General features: G+C 43.0%; 1 protein-coding gene across 1 annotated transcript; it reads left to right on the forward strand.

Moving 5' to 3' along the window:
* Positions 1–103: 103 nt before the first annotated feature.
* On the forward strand, positions 104–24662 carry XRCC6 (X-ray repair cross complementing 6). The gene is made up of 13 exons (XM_054582448.1): positions 104–201; positions 779–869; positions 3639–3751; positions 7755–7893; positions 8400–8654; positions 9061–9244; positions 12908–13094; positions 14797–14965; positions 15715–15876; positions 17284–17413; positions 19715–19815; positions 21142–21255; positions 23018–24662. Exons 2-13 carry the CDS (start codon positions 794–796, stop codon positions 23212–23214), a joined length of 1827 nt encoding a protein of 608 aa, XP_054438423.1. The 5' UTR covers positions 104–201; positions 779–793; the 3' UTR covers positions 23215–24662.
* The last annotated feature ends 385 nt before the right edge of the window (positions 24663–25047 follow it).

Here is a 25047-nt window from a genome sequence, read left to right on the forward strand (position 1 = left end):
AGGCGGGGGCGGAGCTTTCGCGATCTAGGTGTTGGCAGAGCCCTGCACAGAGAGCAAGTTGTGGGAGTGGCTTGTCGGCCTCACAGAAAAAGTGCGTGTTATGCGTGATGACGTAGGCCGTTGATTGGGAGCGTGAACTGGATCCCGCGCGTGTGGAGTACCCCGCCTTCATTCCAAATTGATCTTTTTCCGGCGCGGGAGGTAGGCAAAGACCATCTGGGTTCTGTGTGTGTTGCTGGTCGGCGAGGGCTGGCCTGGCTCTGCTTCGCCCACTCAGTCTGGTGCGTCACCCTGACATCCCTGCAGAGCAGCGTCAGTCAGGAGTGCGCAGCCCAAGGGTCGAGACAGTCTTTGGTTCCCCTTCCTCCTAGGACAGGCCGCACCTAGTCTTGGAGACCCCCCTGGGCATGGCCGGCTGAGGAGCTGAGGGAGATTTGGGGGGCAGGATGAGGACTAATAGGTCCGCTAGAGTTTGGAGTATCCGGAGCAGGAATCCCTCAAGTCCAAATGGTGCCGAAGGTGGAACGGAGCCTATACAGCGATTAGAGAGGCCACCCTGGGCCACCACAGGCCCTGAAGCGTCTTTAAGGGATAGCTAAGGCGAGGCTGCCGGAATGATGCCCATGCTCATTTACCTCTGGGTCTCAAACTACCAAGAGCTCTGGAGGCGGCAGGATCCCCATGCCCGTAACCATGAGCCCCTAGGACAGGTCTCAAAGGAGCCGATGTTTTTAGATACAGCTTTGCTCGTTACTGATCTTAACTTTCTTTCACCTAGCGAGCAGTTACCAGCATGTCAGAGTGGGAGTCTTACTACAAAAACGAGGGCGATGAAGAAGAAGAACAAGAGGAGGGCCTTGAAGCTGGTGGTCGGTGACTTTAACACGTACTGTTGTTCTGTGTGTGGGAAACTTTCTCTGCTGGTTGTCCTTTGCTCTCTAAGGGCCTACCCTTCTATCCCAAGAGGACCTCAAATACCTTTCTCCCTTTGAACTTCGCAGAGTTGCCGTAGGCACTTTTATTCATGTCCTACTCTATTCTGTGGGACATTTCTAGCCTTTAACTTTTTGCGGGACACTGGTAGATTGCTACCTGTGGAGCCCAATAAATGACACTGAACAGTGGTATCTTTTGTCACCTTAGATGGCTCTGGTAAGCTTCTTCACTCAAAAAAGTTTTTACTCTTTTTAGGACCTCAGTATAAAAATACCTTCAACCAAAGAATAAACGGTAGCAACACAGTTACAAGTGTCACTTCCTCATAACCTCCATGTGGGGAGTATATGTTCAACCAACATAGTAACACATAGGACAAAGAAAAGGAAATAAGGGCTACGGGTACTCTGCATACTGGTTAATTTAAGTCCTGGGGAGAAAACTTTAAAGTCTATTTATTAAAATGTAGAAATGTATAGGAAATATTGAAAATAGAGGACGCTCACTGTAATCTATATAACCTACTACCCTAATACAATACATTCTACATATTTCCTAACTACATATAACTGTTTTTCTTTGTATCTGATTTTTTATATAGTGGTAATTGTAGTGCATCTACACTTAAAATTTTAATTTACACCAGTCTTCTAACAAAAATAATTTTTTAATATTTTTTAAAGTTTTTTTTAAAGATTTTACTTATTTATTTTTAGAGAGAGAGGAAGGGAGGGAGAAAGAGACGGAGAGAAACATCAATGTGTGGTTGCCTGTTGAGCACCCCTGCTGAGGGATCTGGCCTGCAACCCAGACATACGCCCTGCCTGGGAATTGAACCAGTGACCCTTTGGTTCACAGGCCAGCATTCAGTCCACTGTGCCACACCAACCAGGGCAGAATTTTAAACATATACATAATTTTATATTCTGCCTTTTTTCCTTATTTATCATAGACCTTCCCATGTAACTACATAAATAGAGTCTTTATAACTCATTTTTAATTTATTATAATTTATTAATCCTATTTTCTGTTGGATATTTTAAAAATATTTTTTCATTGATTTGAGAGAGAGAAGGAAACATTGATTTGTTATTCCATTTATTTATGCATTCAGTGGTTGATTCTTGTATGTACCCTGACTGAGGATTGAACCCACAACCTTGGCTTATTGGGATGACACTCTAACCAATGAGCGACCCAGCCAGAGCCATGGATATGTTATTTTCAATTTCTTTATTTTGTTGTTATTATTTTTTTAGATTTTGCTTATTTATCTTTAGAGAGAAGGAAAAGGCGGGAGAAAAAATGGAGAGAAACATTGATGTGAGAGAGAAACATCAGTTGGTTGCCTCATATGCACCCCAACCAGGGACCGAACCTGCAGCCTATGCCTGTGCCCTGACTGGGTATGAATGCAGCCTTTAACTTTGCAGAACAATGCCCAGTCAAATGAACCACACCAGTCAGCACTTCAATTTCTTACTTTAATAAAACAACATTAAAAAATTTTGTATAAGGGCTTTTCAATATCTTACTTTCTTCAGATAGATTTTTAAGCTGTAGGATTCCCTGGGTCAAGGTAGAATTTTGTTTAAGGCTTTTGACACATATGGCTATATTGTTTTAATAAAAGATAGATAATTAAATTTGTTTTATTAGGCAGCAGTATAAAAAATGGAGACAACCAGCCCTGACTGGTGTGGCTCAGTGGATAGAACATTGGCCTGTGAACTGAAAAGTCACTGGTTCGATTCCTGGTCAGGGTACATGCCTGAGTTGTGGGCCAGGTCCCCATTGATGTTTATCTCCCCCTCTTTTTCCCTTCCTTTCCCTCTGTCTAATAGTAAATAAATAAAATCTTTTTTAAAAATCATTTTTTTTTAAAAAAAGGAAGACAACCAGATATGAAAAACCCATCACTCAGGATGTAATCATGCCAAGAAAAGAAAACCTGAATCTGGTGCAGTCTCTCTGGGTCCTTAGTAGGAAATACAGAGGACTCTGTTCAGCTACACCAAAAGAATGCAGTCAGCAAATCCAGAAGGTGGAAAACTGCGCATGACACAATATCCTGGTTCTTCAACAAATAAATTATGAGACAAAAGATGGAGAAGGTTATCTATAGATTAAAAGACTTTAAAAAAAAAAAAAAAAGAAAACCAGTGTTGCCCTGTCTGGTGTGGCTTGGTTGGAGCATTGTCACATAAACTGTAAGGTTGTGGGTTGATTTTCTGGCCATGGCACATACCTAGGTTGTGGGTTCAGTCCTCAGTTGGGGCATGTGGGAGGGGCAACCAATAAATGTCTCTCTCACATCGATGTTTCCTTCTTTTTCTCCCTCCCTTCCCCTCTCTCTGTAATAAGCATGTCCTTGGGTGAGGATAAAAAAAAAACACCAAAATGGTGTTTAGGAGTGTTCTCTTGGATGAGAAAATTATTTTTAAAAAAGGAAATGAAGTCAGGATAGTGGTTACTCTTGGGGGGAGGGTGAGCATTGTAATTGGGATAGGGTTCATGGAGAGGGGCTTCTGAGGTGACTGGCAGGATTCTATGTGGGTGGCGTTTTTAAGGGTGTTCACCTTATAATTCATCAGGTTATAGTTTTGCTTAATGGGCTTTTCTGTATTTGTTTTATTATAAATAATAAACCTGATAAATATGAATGCAAGGGCAAACATTTTCTTTATTTTTTTCCCATGTAGGAGAATATACATATTCAGGAAGAGATAGTTTGATTTTTTTGGTTGATGCTTCTAGGGCCATGTTTAAATCAGAGGGTGAAGATGAATTGACTCCTTTTGACATTAGCATCCAGGTAAGATTACCTTTTTATTTAAAACAAACAAGCAAAAAATCCCCTGAAGTATTAATGCCACTTTAAAAAGTACGGACTCTTCGAAAATTTTGTTTGTGAAGGATAAATGGCAGTTAGCCTCCCAGGATGGCTGTCTTAACTTACAGCTGAAAAAAAATGGCCATGTTGGAGAACAGGCCCATTTTATTCTGGGTTTCAACTCCATACATTGCTCCCACCTTCAGCGTTAGCCGTGGTCGTGGAAGTGGACTGCTCCTTCTGTAGAAATGGGAGTGCAACAGAAGAAAGGAAGTTCCAGCAATTATTGTATGGAAATGAGTCCTCTTGTAGGTGATAGTTGGAAGATGGGTGTTACCTGCGATTGAAAAAAATTATTCCAACAAAAAGACAAAAAACCTAATTTAAAAATGGGCACAGGATTTGAATATACATGTCTCTAAAGGTAAACAAATGGCCAGCAAGCACAGGAGATTCTCACATTTTTAGTCATTAGAGAAAAGCAAAACAAAACCACAATGAGGTATCACACTATGATGGCTATAATTTTTTTAAAAAAAGGAGAATTAGAAGGATGTGGAAAAATTGGAAGCCTCTTACATTGCTGGTGGCAATGTGAAAAGGATCAGCTGCTGTGGAAAACTGGTGGTTCCTCAGAGTTCAATATAGAATTACCATCTGAATTACTCTTCCCGGGTATATACCCAACAGAATAAAAATCAGCTATTCAAATCCTGATTTTGCCACTTATAAACTGATGTTAGAAGACAGTTGTTCTACCTCTTGGTATCTGTTTTCTCACCTGTGAAATTGAGAAAATAGTATCTTCCTCATCAGGTTGTTGTGTGGACTAAATAGTTTTGTTTTTTAAATTGAGGTATAGTTTACATAACAAAATTAACCATTTTAAAGTGTACAATTCAGAGGTCTTTAGTCATTCACTACCTCTTGTCTCATTCCAAAATATTTTAAGTGGATAAACAGAATACTTATACCTACAGTTGGAATATTACTCAGACATAAAATGGAATGAAGTACTGATACATGCCACAAGGTGAATGAACGTTGAAAACATACTGAGTGAAAGAAGCCAGACAAATGGTCACGTATGATTACATTTATATGAAATATAGAATTGATAATCCATAGAGAGTGCAGGTTGGTGGTTCCTAGGGGAGGGGAGAGGGAGAAATGGGGAGTAATGGCTTAATTGGGTATGGGATTTGCAGTTGGGGTGGGGAAAATATTTTGGAACTAGATAGAGGTGGTTTTTATACAACATTGTGAATTTATTAAATACCACTGAATTGTCTGTTTTTCATTTATTTATATTATTGATTTTAGAGAGAGGAAGGGGGCAGAGATATGTGCCCTGACCAGGGATTGAACCAACAACGTTGGTGTACTGAGACAATGCTCTAACCAACTGAGCTACCTGGCCAGGGCTGAATTGTTTACTTTGACATGGTTAATTTTGTTATGTGAATTTCATTTCAATTAAGAAGATCACTATTTCTTTACAGAGAAGAATTTCTTTTTTTTTTAAAGATTTTATTTACTTGTTTATTTGTTTTTAGAGAGAGAGGAAGGGAGGGAGAAAGAGGGGGAAAGAAACATCAATGTGTGGTTGCCTCTCAAACACCCCCTACTGGGCCCTCAACCCAGGCATGTACCCTGACTGGGAATCGATTGAATGCAATGACCTTTTAGTTTGCAGGCCAGTACTCAATCCACTGAGCCACACCAGCCAGGGCTAAAGAGAAGAATTTCTAAAGATTTATTGTGTATCTCAGGTCTCCTATTTTTATCTTTTTAAAAAAAGATTTTATTTATTTTTAGAGAGATGGGAAAGGAGCGAGAAAGAGAAAGAGAAAGAGAAAAAGAAGGAGAGAAACATTGATGTGCGAGAGAAACATCAACCAGTTGCCTCTCATGCACCCCCAACCAGGAACCTGGCCCATAACCCAGGCATGTTCCCTGACTGGGAATTAAACTGGTGACCCTTTGGTTCATAGGCCAGCAGTCAGTCCACTGAGACACACCAGCCAGGGCAGGTCTCCTATTTTTAGAAGCTGGAACCAAACAAGCTGCTTATGCTTTAATTTGTACACAGACAGCTCTTGCAGTTGACAAATCAGAATATCTTACATCTAAAAACCAAATTAATAGCAACAATCCTTTACCTTAAAACTGGTTTTCACACTTTAATCTACATAAGTATGACCAGCAAGGGCTTGTTAATACAGACTACAGGGCTTTTCCCAAATCCTGTAGGTCTAGAACCAGGACCAATAATTTGCATTTTCAGCAAGTTCCCTGGTGATGTTGATGTTGCTGGTTTGGAGATCACTCTGGAAGGAGTACTGCTTTAACCTTTTTTGGATCATGGACCTCTCTTTACAATGTGATGAAAGCTATGTACCCTCTCCCCAAAACAGTTCTACGTGTAGTTTCAAAGGGTTCCTGGAACCCTTGATATCTAAAGAGGCTAGAAGAAAATGTGGTATTATGTAGTGAATAAATGAGACACAGGCGAGATCATGTATTTGATACAAGATACTAGCTGGTGTGACTCAGTGGAGTGAGCATCGCCCTGTGAACCAAAAGGTCGCAGGTTCCATTCCCAGTGTCGGGCACATGCCTGGCTTGCAGGTCAGGTCCCCAGCATGGGGCATGTGAGATGCAACTGCACATTGATGCTTCTCTCCCTCTTTCTCCCTCCCTTCCCTTCTCTAAAAATAAATAAATCAATCTTTTTTTTTAAAAAAAGATAATGTATTTGATAAGAAGCCATGAAAAAAACATTTTTTAAAATTCTATTTTAGTTTTCCTTTGTGTGTGTTTTTATTTCTTGGAATCTAGAAGAAGCCTTCACCGATTTCTTATAAATATTTATAGATTGCTCAAAAACTAGATTGAAAAAAAATAGAATACTTGCCATGCAGATTATTGTCAATGAGTAACATACTGTATGTTCTGCATTTAATGAGAGAATTGTTACGGAGGGAGGTGGGTCAGAGGCTCAGGCAGGACATGGAGGGGGGTCACCATGGGTGGTGTATTCCTCAGCTTTGCAGATTCAGAAACTGAATTTTGTCAGTGTCCCCAGAATTAAATAGTCTGCCAAGACTAATTAACTCTTATGAGATACTGATTTACCAGATGCTGACATTAATTTAAATAGGTAGCGAAACCTTTCCTGGAATACTGATGTCTTTACTTGTGTAATTAAGTAGATTTTATTTCAAAAGATGCCGTTAGTTGTTATAGACATATTTTCAGGTCATATATACTTATTGTTAGCTTAAACCTTTTTTTTTAATCCTCATCTGAGGATATATTTATTGATTTTAGAGAGAGAGGAAAAGAGAGAAGTAGAGAGGGAGAGACAGAGGGAGAAACATCAATGTGAGAGAGAAAACATCGATCAGTTGCCTCCCGTATGCATCCTGACCAGGGATCAAACTGCAGCCAGAACCCGCAAACTTGGTGTACGGACCATGCTCCAACCATCTGGGTCACCTGGCCAGGGCAGTTTTATTTAACCTTTTATACACGTAATTATTTCATAGGTGTAAATTTTGTTTCTTAGTATCAAGCTCCTTGAGGAAAGATCAAGTGGCCTGTCCAAACCTGGCCAATTCAGTGACTTCAGTGAGACTCATATCAAGGTTTCCTGATTCCATTACTGGGCTTTTCCCGTAGAGCAGAGTTTCTTGCCAGAGTATATGCATGTTTTTAATTTTCTGATTTCATAGTAAGGACTACTTATACTTCTGTTACATACTTACCACACTCTGCTTTTTGTTACAGTGTAAGATATATGCCCATCACTCTCACTGATTCATGAATTTCCCGAAGGTAGAGGTCATACCTTATTCTAATGCCATGTACACATTCAGCAATTCTATATCAGGCACCTATTATATGCCAGGCACTTAAAGAGTTTAAGTTTCGTGGTAAGTAGTTAAAAACATTAATTTAATTTTTGTTCTTATTTTTCTAGTGTATCCAGAGTGTGTACACCAATAAAATCATAAGCAGTGATCGAGATCTCTTGGCAGTGGTGTTCTATGGTACTGAGAAGGACAAAAACTCAGTGAACTTCAAAAATATTTATGTTTTACAGGAGTTGGATAATCCAGGTTAGTAGTATTCTAAGACTAACTTTTCTTTTGAAGATTTTATTTATTTACCTTTAGAGAGAGGGGTAGGAAGAGAGAAAGTGAGGGGGAGAAACATCAATGTGTGAGAGAAATATTGTTTGGTTGCCTCTCCGACGCCCCAAACAGGAGACCTGGCCTGCAACCCAAGCATGTGCCCGGGCTGGGAATTGAACTGGCGACCTTTCACTTTGCAGGATGATGCTCAACCAACTGAGCCATGCCGGTCAGGACTAAGATTAACTTTTCCCTTAAATGAGAAGGTTATGACCCTGAACAAAGAGATGCAGAGAAGAAAGCAAATAACACCTTGACTAAGAGTATGCTTCCTGCATGAGGGGGTTCTTACTGGGATGTGGACTTTTGCTATGTGGGTTATACAGCTCTGGGATGAGAAAGGGACCTTAGGCCCCTCTGTTGCCTCTGTAAAGGTGTCCACTGACACTGCTGTGACTTTTCTGCCCATTTGACCCCTTGTCTCTGATCAGGTGCTAAACGAATATTGGAGCTTACGCAGTTCAAGGGGCAGCAGGGACAGAAACATTTCCAAGACCAGATTGGCTATGGATGTGACTACTCCCTAAGTGAAGTGCTGTGGGTCTGTGCCAACCTCTTTAGCGATGTCCAGGTCAAGATGAGCCATAAGAGGATCATGCTGTTCACCAATGAAGATGACCCCCATGGCAATGACAGTGCCAAAGCCAGCCGGGCCAGGACCAAAGCTGGGGATCTCCGTGAGACAGGTCAGGATTTCCCCGTTCTTTTACATTGGTACTTGACGTTACTGCCTCTTTATAGCTGATGTCAAACGTTTGCTTTTCACCATTCAGAATAAAATGAAAGAATAAAGTAAGACCAGAGGAGACACCTTTGTAACATTCCCAGTGGAAATGGCCAGGCCCTTGGTAGCCTGAAGGACTCTGCTAGTGCAAGATTTTCTTGAATTTCATGCAACTATGAATGTTGGTTATTTGAATATGTTACCTGCAGTCATTATAGTAGCTGATTCCCTTAGCCACTTTCTCTAATTCCTGAAATGTTAATAATCAGTCTAGGTATTTGGGAGCTTTAAAAAGCATGTTTGAGCTTAACTGAAAAAAATTCTTGCTGAAAATTGTTTCCCCTCACTATTACCTGTCCTTGCCCCAGGTATCTTCCTTGACTTGATGCACCTGAAGAAACGTGGGGGCTTTGACGTATCCATATTCTACAGAGATATCATCAGTGTAGCAGAGGATGAGGACCTACAGGTCCACTTCCAGGAATCAAGCAAGCTAGAAGACCTGCTGAGGAGGGTCCGTGCCAAGGACACCAAGAAGCGTGCGCTTGTCAGGTGGGCATTGAGCCTGGGCCAACTGCCCACAAGTCTCCTAACTGATCATAAACAGTGCATGGCCCTGGCTGGGTAGCTTGGTTGGAGCATCACCCCGATGGACCAAGGTTGCAGGTTCAATTCCCCATCAGGGCACCTACAGGAATTAACCAGTCAATGCATAAATGAGTGGAACAACACATTGATGTTTCTCTCTCTCTTGAATCAATACATTAGGGGGAAAAATAACAAAAATGAAATACAGAAAAACCAAACCAAACCAAACCAAACCAGGGCATGACTTTGACCACCCTGGCTGCCTGACTCTGGGCTGTGCCTCACTGTGCTCCTCTAAAAATCTTGTTACATTTAGCCCTGGCTGGTGTGGCTCAGTGGATTGAGTGCTGGCCTGGGAACCAAAGGGTTGAGGGTTTGATTCCCAGTCAGGGCACATGCCTGGGTTGCAGGCCAGGTTCCTCAGTAGGGTGCGCACAAGAGGCAATCACACATTGATATTTCCCTCCCTTTCTCCCTCCCTTCCCCTCTGTCTGAAAAATAAACAAACAAACAAAAAATAACAAACGAACTTGCTGGAATTTAGGACAGCACAAGTTATATGCTTCGCTTCCCTGGAAAGAGCTGGTATAATTCTTCAGAATAACACAGCCCCCCGCCCCCACTTGCTGGGGGTAAACAGTTGTGGCCTAAGAGTATCCTCAGTTGCACTCACTAAGTTTATTGTCTGCTTTCTTCTCTGTAAGTTGGAGATAACAGCAGTACCTGGTATCGAGCAAAAACTCAGTGTTAGTTATTATCATTGTTGCCAAAATTGTGTTATTCTGATTTCTTATAAGGCTGAGCCCACTAGGAACCAGATTGTTAGATTCATCTTCTTTTAGAGAGCTTTGGCAATGGAATCCTAAGGGCTCTGCAATGTTTCTTCCTAAAGAGCATCAGGTTTTCATTTTAGTCTAGTTTCCTTAGTATAGGGGAATGTGACCATTGGTGGGTTTTGAGGAATTTTCAAGAGATGACTGGTGTTCTACTAGAAAACCCATGACATTGTTGTAAGGAAACTGCGGCCCAGCTCATTACTGCGGTGTCATGTTGTCATTGCTATCCTTTTCCCTTTGGAACTGTTCTCTTTCCTCAAACAAGCATGCTGTTACCTCTTCTCCCTTCCTGAAATAATGAAATGTAGAAATCTACACATTTTGGTGAGGGTGGCAGGGAGCCTAAAATCGAGGCAGATTGCTTGGATTCTGGTCCTGGCCTTTCTGCTATGTGGCCTGAGGTAAGGCATGTAACTTCTCTGAGCCTCAGTAAAATGGGAGCAAGACTGATAGCTCCTCATAGGACTGCTGTGATCATTAAGTGGGATAAACTAGGCACAGTACTTGGCACATAGTGATTATTTATAGATGTAAGCTATTCCTACTATTCTGTGGAAGAGTCATTATAGGATACTTGTTATGAATAATAATATGTTGGAGCTGTTTGAGAACCCATAATGCCTTAGGCCGAAGACCTAGAAAATTATTGCACTTGTTCTTGCTATATCAAATGATAAAATTACTTTATTGCATGGTTATTGTGTGCCAGGCACTGCCCTAAGTTCTTGGTGAACATATTAACTTATCTTAAATGACAACCCTTTCAGGTTGGTTGAAACCTACCCATTAGTAACATTAAAGACATTTCAAATGAAGTTAAACATATCAAGCAACTTGTTTTGCACTGTGGGCTTTCACATCTTCCTGGGCAAGTTACTACATACACATGATGTTATAAACTATGATGTTATACTGTAACTTTATTTTAACTTAGACTTATGACATTTTCAAGGTCAAAAGTTACCTTAGTTTATGAATATGCCTATTTAAGTCTGAGTAGGAGGAGTGTTGAACTTGCTGTTTTGGGTTAGAAATAGAACCAAGGTCACTTGAAGCCTGAGGTTGTAGTGGACCATGTTGGGCAGTGCTTTCTCCAGGATACAGCAATTTTCAAAAATTACTTTTGAAGATTGTGCAGTTTTTAATTGGTTACATTTATTCTCAGCTCTCTCAGCAGCCTTTAGACAACCGAGTTTAGCTGAGTCAGCCAGAACAATTTAAAACAGTTTGCCACCAAATGGTTGGTGTTTTTGGTAATGCCATCTGTTACTAGTACTCACCTTGGGGCCACATTGTGTGCAATTTCTCATTGACCTGGAGACGTATCAGGTGCTTGATCCAGGAGCCAACGTGTCTAGTTAGGGCTCTGTCTTAAAGCAGTGTTCTTTCCAGTGTGCAGACCAATAAACAGTTGAACTAGTTGTAACTTGTTTAAAAATGTTCTCTTCTTTAAAGTCAATACTTGCTCCTAAACATTCTACCACAGCAAAGACTGGGTTATTAATCGGACACTGCTTTTAGGTAAAGTAAAGGTGTTTAAAGCCATAAATTTCGCTCTAAACACTGATTTTCATTGCATCCTATACCTTTTGATATGTTGTATTTTCACCTTCATTTAGTTAAAAATAATTTAAATTTTCCTTGTGATTTCTTTTTTGACCTCCTCGGTTATTTAGAAGTGTACTGTTTAATTTCCAAACTGAGGTTTTCCCAGAATTCTCCTATTGTGGTTAAAGAGCATACTTTGTATGATTTTAGTCTTTTGCATGTATTTAGACTTGTTTTGTGCCCAGCTTATGATCTGTCCTAGAAAATGCTCCACATGTGCTTGGAAAAAATGTATAACATGGGTTATTTTTTGTGTTGTACCTTTTTTTTTGTTTACAATATTATATTGTAAATATTTTGTACATTGTGATTATTATAGAACACATTTTTGCTCTGGCTAGTATGGTTCAGTGGATTGAACGCCAGCCTGTGAATGGAAAAGTCGCCAGTTCGATGCCCTGGCAGGGCACATGCCTGGGTTGTGGGCTAGGTCCCCAGCCAGGGGGTATGTGAGAGGCAACCAACTGATGTTTCCCTTGCACAGCAATGTTTCCCTCCTCTTTCTCCTTTCCCCTCTATCTGAAAATAAGTAAATAAAATCTTAACAACAACAACAAAAACACATTTTCTAGAGCTCCTATTGCTTCTTAAGACATTGGTATGAATATTCCGGAGCAATATGCCACAATAGCACTGCTTAAGACCCAGATTCTAAAAAGAATAGGTCTGATAACTTGAGCCTGGATCAGATATGCCCACCTCTTGGCCAGGGAAGAGCATAGCATTTTGATTAACATTCTCCCAAAACTGCAGTGGTGGAAAGGTGATTCCCAAAGAAAAATTGAGGTTTTATTTTTAAAAGAAGGGGGAAAGGATACTAGACAGGCAGAAACAACAGAATCAGTACAGTACTTATAGGATTATTATGACAGTTAAGTGAGCGAATAAAAGGATTGGAATAGTGTTGGGCTCAATTTAAAAAACCATTATTTTCATTACAGTAAATCCCTTATTATTATTTTACATAGTTAATATATTCTGGAACTAATTTTTGTGGTATAGACCCTGAGATGGAATTACAGCAAACTCCACTATATTATTAAAATGAGTTATATTTATACTCTAAGAGCTTGTTTAGGGCTATAAGAAAGAATTAAACCAATTAAGCTTGGGTGCCATTAAGGAATTTTAGATAGGAAAGTATAATCTTTCAGTCTCTGTTTTTTGTTTTTCTCTCCTCCAGGTTGAAGTTTAAGCTCAACAAAGATATAGCATTCACTGTTGGCATTTATAATATAGTCCAGAAGGCTGTCAAACCTCCTCCAGTCAGGCTTTATCGGGAAACAAATGAACCAGTGAAAACCAAGACGCGGACATTTAATGTAAATACAGGCGGTTTGCTTCTGCCAAGCGACACCAAGAGGGCTCGGGTAAGCCTGCCTCCTTACTGAATTTTGTCTCATTGAAGGGTTAACAGGGAGGGGAGACACTGATCAGCTTAACCAGTTAACTTCCACGTACTCATCTTTCTAGCCAAGCTCTTAAAACTTTGGAACTATGGCATCCAGGTCAGTGGTACCTTGGAGCTGAAAAGTTAGAGCCAGTGTTTGAAGGAGATGTCAATGAAGACTTCAGCCCCTGTTCACTCAGCACAGGCTGCTCTGTGTCTTACAGTCTAATTCCTTGCTCAGGTACAATAGCAAAAAGTGTTGAAGTTAACCAGGGAGCGGAGGTAGGGAAAGTGTGGTAGGTGTCAAATGCACTCGTTTTTTTCTTTTCTTTTCTTTTTTCAGGAGAGGATTCTTTTGTTTGTCCAAACTAACCAGATTTTTCTTGTGCTTTGAAATGATATACATATGCCTTTCTTAATTTGAAAGACAAACTTAGAATGTAGAACATTATCTTTTCTCATCTTCTCACCTTTGTTCAGTCTGTGGAAGGGTTTGATATCTGAAATTAAAATCAAATGAATCATTCTTCCTTTTTGATTATGCAAAGTGTGGGAGAAAATCTGAAATTTTAGATAAGTTCAGGGCCTAGAAAGATCAACTAAGTGACTAAAACTAGATATTTTGATTCAGCCAATGAGATGTCTTTGGAGCGCAGATTTCAAGCCCAGGTGTTCTGCCCTGCTTTCTGAAGAGGAGAAGAAGAAATTTTCTTTTCCATTTTGGAAGTAATTAGTTTTCCATGTTGGTTTATTCATAGGAAGCTCTTCTAGTCACTGAGTTTCTTTCTTTCTTTTTTTTTTTTAAAGATTTTATTTATTTATTTTTAGAGAGAGGGGAAGGGAGGGAGATAAACATCAATGTGAGTATATTTATTGGTTGCTTCTCGCATGATCCCAAATAGAGACCTGGCCCACAACCCAGGCATGTGCCCTAACTAGGAATTGAACCGGTGATCTTCCAGTTCATAGGCCAGTGCTCAATCCACTGAGCGACATCAACCAGGGCACTGAGTTTCTTCTTTGATTCAGTGTCCCTAAAAAACCATTGAGGGCTCTGTTTTTCATAAAACCCAAATTTGACTCTTGCTTAGTGCTGTCACTAGTTACTTATCTAGGATCAAAAGGCAAACATTGAAGTTTGGACACGCACACATCTGCCTCCCACACTAACAGACCCAGCACACTCCCTGACACAGGTCCTCTCAATGAATAGGTGTGGGTTTTTCTTTTTCCGTTCTTTTTTGTTCTTTTTTTAAATAGGTGTGGTCTGAGCATTCTTTGTGTGTCAGGGATGAGCACTCCATACATGTTAAGTGAGGGAAGGCACAAATGCTTGAAGGGCATGGTCTTTGGTACCAGACAGATCTGGGTTTAAAGCCCAGGTCCGTTGTGTAACCTGGAACAAGTTACCAACCATTGAGCCTCAGTTCACTTATCTGTAAAACAGTTTTTAACACCTACCACCACCGACTGTTACAGAAGATGCATTGGATGACAGATGTAAAGGACCTGCTGGGCACTCAGTAAATGTTAATTTCTGGAGGTAGAGGGACGATGCCCCTGGTGAGCCACACTTCTACTCTTTAGAAGAAAGCTGGTTTTGACTCATTAGGGTTATGTGGCAACCATCTTGCATCTCCAGCCCCCTGTCTATGTGGCCACTCCTTGTTCCCTGCCTTCAGATCTATGGGAGTCGTCAGATTGTACTAGAGAAAGAAGAGACAGAACAGCTAAAACGATTCGATGAACCAGGCTTGGTTCTCATCGGCTTCAAGCCCCTGATAATGCTGAAGAAGCACCATTATATTAGGCCCGCCCTGTTCGTGTACCCTGAGGAGGCCTTGGTTAATGGTAAGTGGCACAGACTGAGGACAAGGAATGAATAGCACAGAGGGCAACTTGCTGAGCAGCATTTCCTGAAGGGGGGGTGCTGCTTGGAAACTCTGTTGGGTGTGTTCCTGGGGCATTCTGAAGGTGTTTCATGCTCAAATAAAGTTTGCAAAGGTGGGGCTAAACAAAGTGAAAGAGATTTCTTTAGAACCTATAATACGCTGGTATGCATTGTGAATGTCCAGGAGGGGATATGGAATTAGTATTTTAAAAACTTACTTCCTATGGAATTCTTTATTTGAGGCATCAGATAGAGAGTTTGGAAAAAAAAAAAAAAAAAAAAAAGGGAACTTCTTCCCTAGTGTTGGCAATTAAAGATGATATGAACTCAGCCATTGTGTGTGGCTTGTTGCTCAGACCCATATTTCTCTGTGCTGTAGCTAATGAACCTAATGAACCTGATTTGACCTGGTTGGTTTTCACTAGCAGCTGAGGTTTATGTTATTAGCCTAAAGATAGTAAAAGTGAACTGACATTAATAATTCACGCGCCTAAATGGAGCATTTGAGGCATCCAGTCTCTTATTGGTTACCACACTTCTGCTGCCCCCACTTTCCCCTCAGCTCTGGGTCATCACCCCTTTCTCCTGATGTATCATAAGCCCTTTTAAAAAAAATGGAAGACAATTTGTAGGCTTATGGCACGGGCTAAGAGGGAAGCAAGGAGGAGACACCTTTAGGCTGTAGACCCCTCGGATGTTTCCTTTCCAGGGAGCTCAACCCTGTTCAATGCTCTCCTCACCAAGTGTCTGGAGAAGGAGGTCATGGCAGTGTGCAGGTACACCGCCCGCCAGAACATCCCACCTTATTTTGTGGCCTTGATGCCACAGGAAGAGGAGCTGGATGACCAGAAAATTCAGGTGGCTCCCCCAGGTACGTGCAAGAGATATTTTCAGTACTTCTGAACCTTGCTTGGGCTTTGCAATCGCTCATGGGATTCCAGCTCAGAACCGCTGTACCAGAGTCTCCAGGAATGGGGCCTGGGAAGTGTGTTTTGAAGATTTCACAGGTGAGCCTGACGCACTGTGCGCAGCACGCACAACTGCACGAGGCAGCTCTGCAGCCAGGGTTGAGGGATGGCTGCACCAGGGACTGTTTGCAGGCTACCGACCCAGGTTGGTGGGTCCACTGCTGATGCCTGTCCTTACTAACAGCCATCGTTTGGCACCCTTGTAATGTTTCATGTTTGGTTTATCTCCTGTATACACCAAGGCAGTGAGGTATAGTGGAAAGACCACAGGTTTTGAAGTTAGACTTTTATCTTATGCTATGTATCTGAAAGCTTACTTTCTTTTGTTTTAGGCCCGTCTCTGCCACTCATTAGCTGGCTCTTTTGGGCAAATAATATAACTTTTCTATTTATACTCCTTATGTGCAAAGATGAGAACACCTTTCTCTCAAGGTTGTTTCGCATTTGAAATATGTTAATAAATATCGAGGTGCCTGGAACAGAGTAGCCTGCAGATCATGGCCTTGCTTCTTCTTTAACCATGCCAATAAATATTCACTTTATAAAGTAACTCTTGGAACATTTTATACTTCTAAGCCTGGTCATTACAGTGCTCAGGAATAGCTTTGTCTATCACTTACTAAGCTATTGTCACTCACCTCCAGATCTACCCTTTAAGGCTCTGAGGCTGAGACTCTCCAAACCCAGTTTCTCCTCTGTGGGCTGGCTCTGTCAGGAGCCGGTGCTGGGGGAGACTGCAGGGCAGAGGAGAGCGAGGGGCACGCTCCTCCTCCTCGCTCCGTGCTGTCAGCATTGTCTGTGAAGGCCTTTCACACGACGGCGGCGGCGGCAGCAGCTGGTTCCAGTGTCCAGATTTTTTGGTCTTTCTAGAACCAGCCCATGGCTGGACCGAGTTCAGCCTGAGTGCCCTCACCTCTTCGCTTTCAGTGTGTGGTTGAGAGTGAGGAACAAAGGTGGGCTCAGAGCAGGGCCTGATGGAGCTGGGACTCTGTCTTCCAGGGAGTAGGCACTGTCTATCTGGCCTTGGTATATCAAAAAAGCTCGAGGTGGAACCAGCTGTTGCCACCAGGTGAAAAGCCCGGGCTGGGCAGCCGTGACAGGAACAGGAAGTATGCGAGGAGGAGGGCTTCTGCCTTGGGGTCACCCTGTGGAGGGAGTCTCTTAGGCAGATGCTAGCAGAAATCGGCTGGTCCCAGCCCCAGCATCACAGGATGCAGAAGCGTGCATGTGGAGCTGAGGGACAAAGGACAACTCAATCACTGAAACCTTCTGTTAAGTCAGATCTCAGAAATCTTATCTCCCTTCTTCAGGCTTCCATCTCATCTTCTTACCCTATGCTGATGATAAGCGGAAGGTGCCCTTTACTGAAAAAGTCATGGCAAACCCAGAGCAAGTAGACAAGATGAAGGCTATTGTTCAGAAGCTCCGCTTCAAGTACAGGTGAGGAGTGGGTCAGTCACAGGCTTCTCCTGGAACTGCCTCCTGAGTTGAGCTCCTGTTGGAAATGTGAGTTAAGCATAGACCAAGAGAAGGAGATTTTACTCCTTTCAGTTAACTGATAGCTTATTACTTTTTAAAAGCAATAAGCTTTTTTTAGAGACTGGAAATTCTTATTATGCAGGATGAGGCAAAAATAGGTTTACAGCTGTGAGTACTATGCAAAACACAGTGTTTATTATTGTATTATTTTCCATGCAAACAACTGTAAACCTACTCTTGCTACAGCCTGTATTGTGTCGCACCGCCGCGGGGGAGCACCGCAGAGAGCACGGTGCTCCCTGAACCTGAGGGACACCGGCTGGGGGCCCGCTGAGGTGGGAGCAGGGCTCTGAATCCTGCAGAGCCCGTCCTGGGGTTGTCACAGATGAGGGGGATAAACACAAAACATTGCAAACACTTCTCTGTTTGCCGGGAGAGCAGACGGGGGCACTTCCCTCTTACTAGAGAAGGCCGTGGCACATCTCTCTCGTGGGGAAGACCCTGTCGCCCTTTGTTCCAAGCCTTTTATTGAAAACCTTATCAGTGGGCTAGGCAACAGGAATGCATACGTAACCTCGTTACATTAGCATGTTAAGTTTCACAGAGAAGAGATACCTTTAAGAAAACAAGTGACAGGTATTCACTGCTTTATATGGGTCCAAGAGGAGACCAGTCTAAACAAAAGAGAATGAAGACAAGGGCAAGCGCCTTAATGATAAAGGGTAAGTGGTACAAATAATGTGAAGGTCCTTCGCAGCATGAGCTGGCCAGAGATCCGAGGGAAGAACAAAGCCCACTTTAAAGAAATTACTTTTAGGCCTGATTTCCCTGGCAACTGCCAGACCTGATTTAGAGCTGACTCCTGCACTGTTTCAAGCCTGAGCCAGGTGTGGGGAGGGAACCACCAAGAGATAAGGAGACTGCTTCTCAGCTGCAATGAGGACTCCAGCCATGGCCAAGCCAAGCCAAGCCAAGCCGAGAGGTGTGGGGGCCTTTTTGCCCCTTCTCCGTGTCCCCCAATTTCTTGTCTGCTGCCTGTATCAGTCAATGCCTGGCTTAGGTTACCCCTCCCCTGAGGGGTCTTACCCATCACTGGCAGGGACCGTCACAAGGCAAAGCAGAGAGGCAGGAGCTACGCCCCTGCTGGGTGGGGCAGGTCTTGTCTCCTCAGGAGCCTGTTTCTCCAAGGCCTCCTGATTATTTCTAGCCCTGGGGCTCTCTAGCCTGTTTGGTAGGGTTACAGCTCCTGAAACCAAGCAGAGCGTTTCCCAGCGGTATTGAAGACTGGAATTGTGCTGAATGCTTAGAGCTGGTTGACCTGCTGTGCTGTGCTCAGAAAGCCACGTGAGTTTAGCAAAGTTCAAAGAAGCAGCAGTGAGGAGAGGATTCTTAGTTGGCCTTTTCCTTGATTTACACACACAATGAGTAAAAGTAAGTAAATCCAATGTAAATTGTCAGGATTAAAAGGATGATCATATATTTCAAGTCATTCCCTTTCACGTACACATAGACTATCTCTCAGAACCTACATAATGTAACAGACACCAAACAGTTTTTTTTTCACATTTCACCTTTGTCCTTAGGCTACTTCCTTATCTCTACCTACGACCTCTAGACAAAGTAATACCTTCCCCTCCAGATGTGGTCCTTTATGGGGAAATGGAAGCATTATTAAGATTCTCTCCTGTGCCAGGCACCGTTCTAGATACAATTCTAACATAATCTCATTTATTATTCTTAAGAATCCTGAAAGGTATGTTTCATGCCCAATTTTACAGATGAAGAAACTGAGGCTTAGTAGAGGCCACTTGTGCAGACTTATCCAGGTGGAAAGAGCTAGATCTTTCTGACTCTAGATTCTTCCTCTTTTTACTCCCATGCTGTGAATGAGTACGGGGAGAAGGAGTCCCCAGGTCTGTTGCCTCCATCTTTCATCATCTCTCCTTTGTCTTGTCTCTGTACTTACATAGCCCTGCCTACTCCATTTCTGTCTCCGCCCAGAGCTTCCAGTGACAGGCAGGAGGGCAGCTATTGTTTGCTTTTAAATTAGCTTTTGGATCTCTAGCATCAGACAGTAAATTGAATATTGGAGAAAGAGAAGTTGATTCAAGAGACAAGATTCTCAACTCTTTATTTGGGACGTTTTTCTCAGTTGACCTTGGACCTGTTCTGAGTTGGGTTTATTTTATTGTATTATTTTTAAAATGTTTATATTTTTGTTTTAAAATTAATTTACGATGACCATTATTATTGTTTTTACAGAAGTGACAGCTTTGAGAACCCAGTGCTCCAGCAGCACTTTAGGAACCTGGAGGCCTTGGCTTTGGATTCAATGGAGCCTGAACAAGCAGTAGATGTGACATGTAAGAAGGCTGTGACTGAGCTGAGAAGCTCCTGCCGTGGGAGCCTTTCTTATTGACCTCACTGTGGGCAGTAATGAGGATGCATTTCCCAGCACCCTCTCAAGACTTCACCCCGTTGTCCAGGCCACCTCTGTCTGAGAGATTCTAGGCTCGCATGGCCCGCCTGGGCACACATTGGGCTAGTGCTGCAGTGAGAGGAGGAGAAAGTGCCAGGCTCCTGAGGCCGGCCTCTGAGCTAGGCTGCCCTGTGGCCACATGACGGTAAAAGTTTCGAAAACAAAACCTATGCCATTAATTGGGTGCCTGCGGTGTGCCAGGCACTGTCCTGTGTGCTTGCTCAGTTCTCCCTTGCGACTGCGAGCGAGGCACTGCGTTGGTCTTGAAAGCTCCTGGCACCCCAGCCCCTCCCCCGCCCCCCGCCTGCCCCCACACCTCATTCCGTTAGTAGGTCTTGTCAGCCCTGCCACTGTACATGTTTGTAGTCCCACCTGGCCCACCCCGCACCCACACACGCACTGCTTCAGCCTTCTGTCTTACCTGCCTCCCATTCACACTCCACACATCTGTCGGAGGGGTCTTCCTGAGATGCAGACCTGATCATTCCACTCCCTTGCTCACAGGCATCCAGGGTTTCCCCGCTGTTCCTGCGATGAGTTTTAACTCCTGGCAGGCTTCCCAGGGTTCTGTGACCCCGCGAGCTTGCCTTCCCCGCCTCCTTGCTGGGCCTGCCCTCCTCACACTGTTTTCGGGCTGTGTGTTCCCTGCTGTTTCTCGCCCTGTTCCTTTTCCTGCTTGGACTAGTACCTGCCTGAGGAAGAACGATCAGCTTTCCCGAAAGCCTTTCCTGACCCCTAGCCCCACCCCAGCCTCCACTGTGCACTGTACTGCGCCTGCATTTACGGCCTTGCCCAGCTGTATTGCATGGGTGTTTGACCACCTCCTTACCCTGCCTCAGTGGTGAGCCTCTTGAGGACAGACTTGGTTGAATCCCCAGAATCCAGCCCAGTTTTCAGCTCTACCACTCCCTAGCTGTTTGACCTCAGGCAAGTCATTTAACCCATTTTCCTCCTTTGTAAAACTGGGAGACAAGTTTATCTAACCCAGAGGTTAACCAAGCATTTAGAAGGGTGCCTGGCTATAATAAGTGCTTATTAAAGGCAATTGTTAAAAGGCACTTGGTAAATAAATGTCAGACAAACTTTGGCCAGCCCAACTGTCCACTTGTGGACCCCTCTGTCCCCAACCTCCCCCAACCCTGTTAGGTGCTTACCGGAAGCAAGGGTTTGTGACCCACCAGGCCACTTTTCCCGTGTTTTGATTTTCTAGTGCCCAAAGTTAAAGAAATGGATAAAAGACTGGGTTCCCTAGTGGATGAGTTTAAGGAGCTTGTTTACCCGCCTGATTACAATCCTGAGAGAAAAGTTCCCAGGCGAAAACAAGGTGAGAGCTGGGTGTGGACATCCTGTGGGCTATTTCGAAAACTCGTCTTTATGGTCCTACCACAGAGGATAATGCCCCTTCTGAAATTTCTCTACAAACCTACATATTTACATATGCAAACACACATTTCAGCATAAATGGAATAGTATTCATGTTTCTAGTTTATTTTGTCACTCACCTGTATATGTTGGTGAGTTATTTATATCCACAGGTACCTATCTACCTCATTTAAAAAAATAAGGTTACAGAGTAGTTCATTGGATAGACATGCTAGTTTATTCAGCCAGACCCTTATCGACGGGTACGCTGCAGTGAGCATGGACAACCGTCATGCACCAGTGGGAGCAGATCCATAGGATAAATTCTTTGCACTGGAATTTCTGGGTCAAGGTGTAAACATTTCAAGTTCTTGTAAGAATTGCCAGTTTGCCTCTGAAAAAGTGATACAGTTTATTCCCCATCCAAGAAGGGATGGGTGTGTTTATACTCTCACCAATCCTGGACTTTATTTACTATTTAAAAAATTTTTTTTCATAAAAATAATAAAAGGAAAATTATATTGTTTTGATTTGCAATTCTCCACTTATGAGTGAAATGTAGTTTCCTTGAACTTTTTTTTCTATGAACTTCCAGTTTTTAGCCTTAACCCTTTTTTTCTTTCTTCCCTCCGCCACAAAGATTTTATTTATTTACTTTTAGAGGGAGAGGAAGGGAGGGAGAGAGAGAGGAAGAAAAACATCCATATGGGAAAGAAACATCAATTGGTTCCCTCTCGCATGCCCCCACTGGGGGCCCAGCCTGCAACCCAGGTGCGCCCTGACCAGGAACTGAGCTGGTGACCATTCCGCTCTCAGGCCCATGCTCAACCCACTGAGCCTCACCAGCCAGGGCTGTCCTTTTTTTTACTGCTAGATCCAAAGCACTGTACCATGTGTGACTCAGTTTCCTGGATAGCTGTGAGTTCTTCACCATTTGGGAATAGTTCGTAGGTTGTAATCCTTTTGGTTATTGTTGGTCAGGTAAAGCCAAATTTGGGTCTTGCTTGCCTAAAAGCCCAATGAGGGCGGTTGAGCTGTGGGAGGGTAGGTGTGGCCGTGATCCTTTACCCTTTTTGCATCTGAAGTGACTCGTGCCCTGTGTGAACATAGTTCGTTGTATCTGAGGGTGCTCTAGCGATACTTTATTTTTTTACTTTTTATTTGTGTTGATTTTAGAGAGAGGAAAGAAGAGAGCAAGAGAGAAACACCAACTTGTTTTTCCACTTATTTATGCATTCATTGGTGATTTTTGTATGTATCCTGACCAGGAATTGAACCCACAACCTTGGTGTATTGGGGCAATGCTCTAACTAACTGAGCCACCTAGCCAGGGCATGATGTACTTGTGTATCTCGCTCAGCCTGCGCATTCTTATCACCTAGCATAGTGCCTTGGTACTCACCTGGTGCTCTGTATATGCTTTTGGAAGAAAAGAGGGAAGGAATGAATGACTTGCTCATTTAGAGTGAGCAACAGTTTCAGGTAAACTGATAGCACTCAGACTACTTTTAACTCCCTCCTAGGTTGATACAGTTTTGATTTTATGCTTAAATGAAGCTGCCTTATCAAGACACCTGTGTTTTCCATGGTGTTCTCAGTGGGCATCACAGCCCTATGGAAAATGGCTGACTGCAGCCCAGATCTTGTGAGGGTCTATGCAGTGCAGCTGGGATGCCACTCACTGGTGGCATTTCCAGTCACTCTCTCCTGACCTTTTCCCTCAGATGATGGAGGTTCTGGAAGCAAAAGACCCAAGCTGGACTTGTCTGAAGAGGAACTGAAGGTTCATGTGAGCAAGGGCACGCTGGGTAAGCTCACTGTGCCCATGCTGAAGGAAGCCTGCAGGGTGTACGGTCTGAAGGGCGGCATAAGGAAGCAGGAGCTGCTAGATGCACTCACTACGCACTTTCAGAAGGACTGACCAGGGACTGGACACCCAGCCATCCTTCCACCCTGTAGCCAGGCTGCCTGGTTTTGGTCTCATCAAGGTAAAACATGTTCCTCCTGAGCCAGGAAGAGTCTGCCTGACAGAAGCCAGAACTTTATGAGACTTCCTGTTGCCATGGAAACATTGTAGTCCTCCCACTTTGCAGTGCCTTATTCTATTGTCTGAATAGAGAGCCCTAATTTTGTACTATATACTTTTCTTTAGTGTGAAAGAGAAAGATGTGTCTGCCTCGCATCTATTGCTATTGGTTATTAGCTTAATTTTCTCTCCCACTTGTAACACAAATCGTCACAATGTGAACAAAATAAACACCAATGATGACAGGGGAGAAATAATGATGAATAACGACAGATGAACTTACTTCAGGAATGACAAGCTTAGCAAGATCCTGTCCTCTCACCTGTTTTCCTGTGTGTTACATTAAGATCTAAAGATCAGATTTCAGAAGCAATAAGAATGTAACATTTCTAATACTGGTACCATTTGCTTCATGAATAAATAGCACCCCCTCACGTTGCATTCCTTTTAACGTGACATTCAAGTATATAAAGGTGCCTGGTTTCTGCTGCTATAATTTGGGTGCTAGTGGAAGTGAAATCAGTTATTTTTCAGGGGAGCTGTAGCAAGTTCAAGAAGATGGGGAGAGGGGCTAGTGTCAGAAGGGGAAGAGGAGGGTGCTAGTGTGGGAAGGGGCAGAAGAGGGGAGTGTCTCCCCTTGTGTTCCTCCCCCATCCTTTCTCCACCTACCTGTCCCTTACCTGTTCTTTCTGCTACTGCTTTTGAAAAATTTGCTGGAGATAGGAAGGAAAGCTTCCGGAAGGGCTGTGTCCTCCAAGAATGGCTTGAGATTCAGGGTTTTTAGGTCCTGTGTCTTTCAGGACTAGAATGAGCATCTCATAGGGAGAGTGTAGGAGGGGTCAAGTCACTCTTGTAAGAGACTTTCCATTTTGAGTTCTTTGCCCTGAGCTTTTTTTTTTTTTTTTAGACTTTATTTAGTTTTAGAGAGAGGGGAAGGGAAGGAAACATTAATGTGTGGTTGCCTCTCATGTGCCCCCCCTACTAGGGAACCTAAGCTGCAACCCAGGCATTTGCCCTGACTGGGAATTGAACCGGGGACCCTTTGGTTTGCAGGCGGGCACTCAGTCTGCCGAGCCACACTGGCTAGGGCTGCCCTGAGCTTTATAAAGTTGTTGTTTTTAACTTGTTTTAGCTTTTTGTTTTATTTGGAAAGGAGATGTATATTCTTGTTTGGATTTCTTATCTGAGGGAGAGGGAACATAATTCTCTAACTAGAAGGGATGCTGCAGGGATGCTGGGTGAAGTCAGGCAAAGGGGAAAACTGGACAACTGGTAGCATAAACATGTTTTTTAAAAGAAATGGTTTTTCTTGACTATGGATCCAATAAAAAATTGAAAAACAATTTAAATTTTTAAAAAAGATGCTTTTGAGTACACAGCAGGACAATGCAAAACCATTTAACAGAGGAAGTGCTCATTCATGATGCAGAGAATGAGTTCAAGGGTCAAACAACAAACATCCACCCATAATGTAAATGATAGTAGAAAATTTCTGCAGGAGATCTGCGACAAATAGCCGCTGTGTGAGCTGTGTCTCTGTAAATTAACGATGCTTGCCTTCTGCTGTTGAACTGCCCAGAAGAAACATCACATCCAAACGTAATTTGGTTCGGCTTTTGTAAGCTCGCAGGTCAGCACTCAATCCACTGAACCACACCAGCCTGGGCCAAAATAAAATAAATTTTACAGGCAACATTCATAAACCTATTTCTTAGGTGGCTGGATGAA

Source organism: Pteronotus mesoamericanus, unplaced genomic scaffold (genome assembly GCF_021234165.1).
Source record: "Pteronotus mesoamericanus isolate MK-2021 breed Mesoamerican mustached bat unplaced genomic scaffold, CSHL_Meso_final contig_702, whole genome shotgun sequence".
NCBI lineage: Eukaryota > Metazoa > Chordata > Mammalia > Chiroptera > Mormoopidae > Pteronotus > Pteronotus mesoamericanus.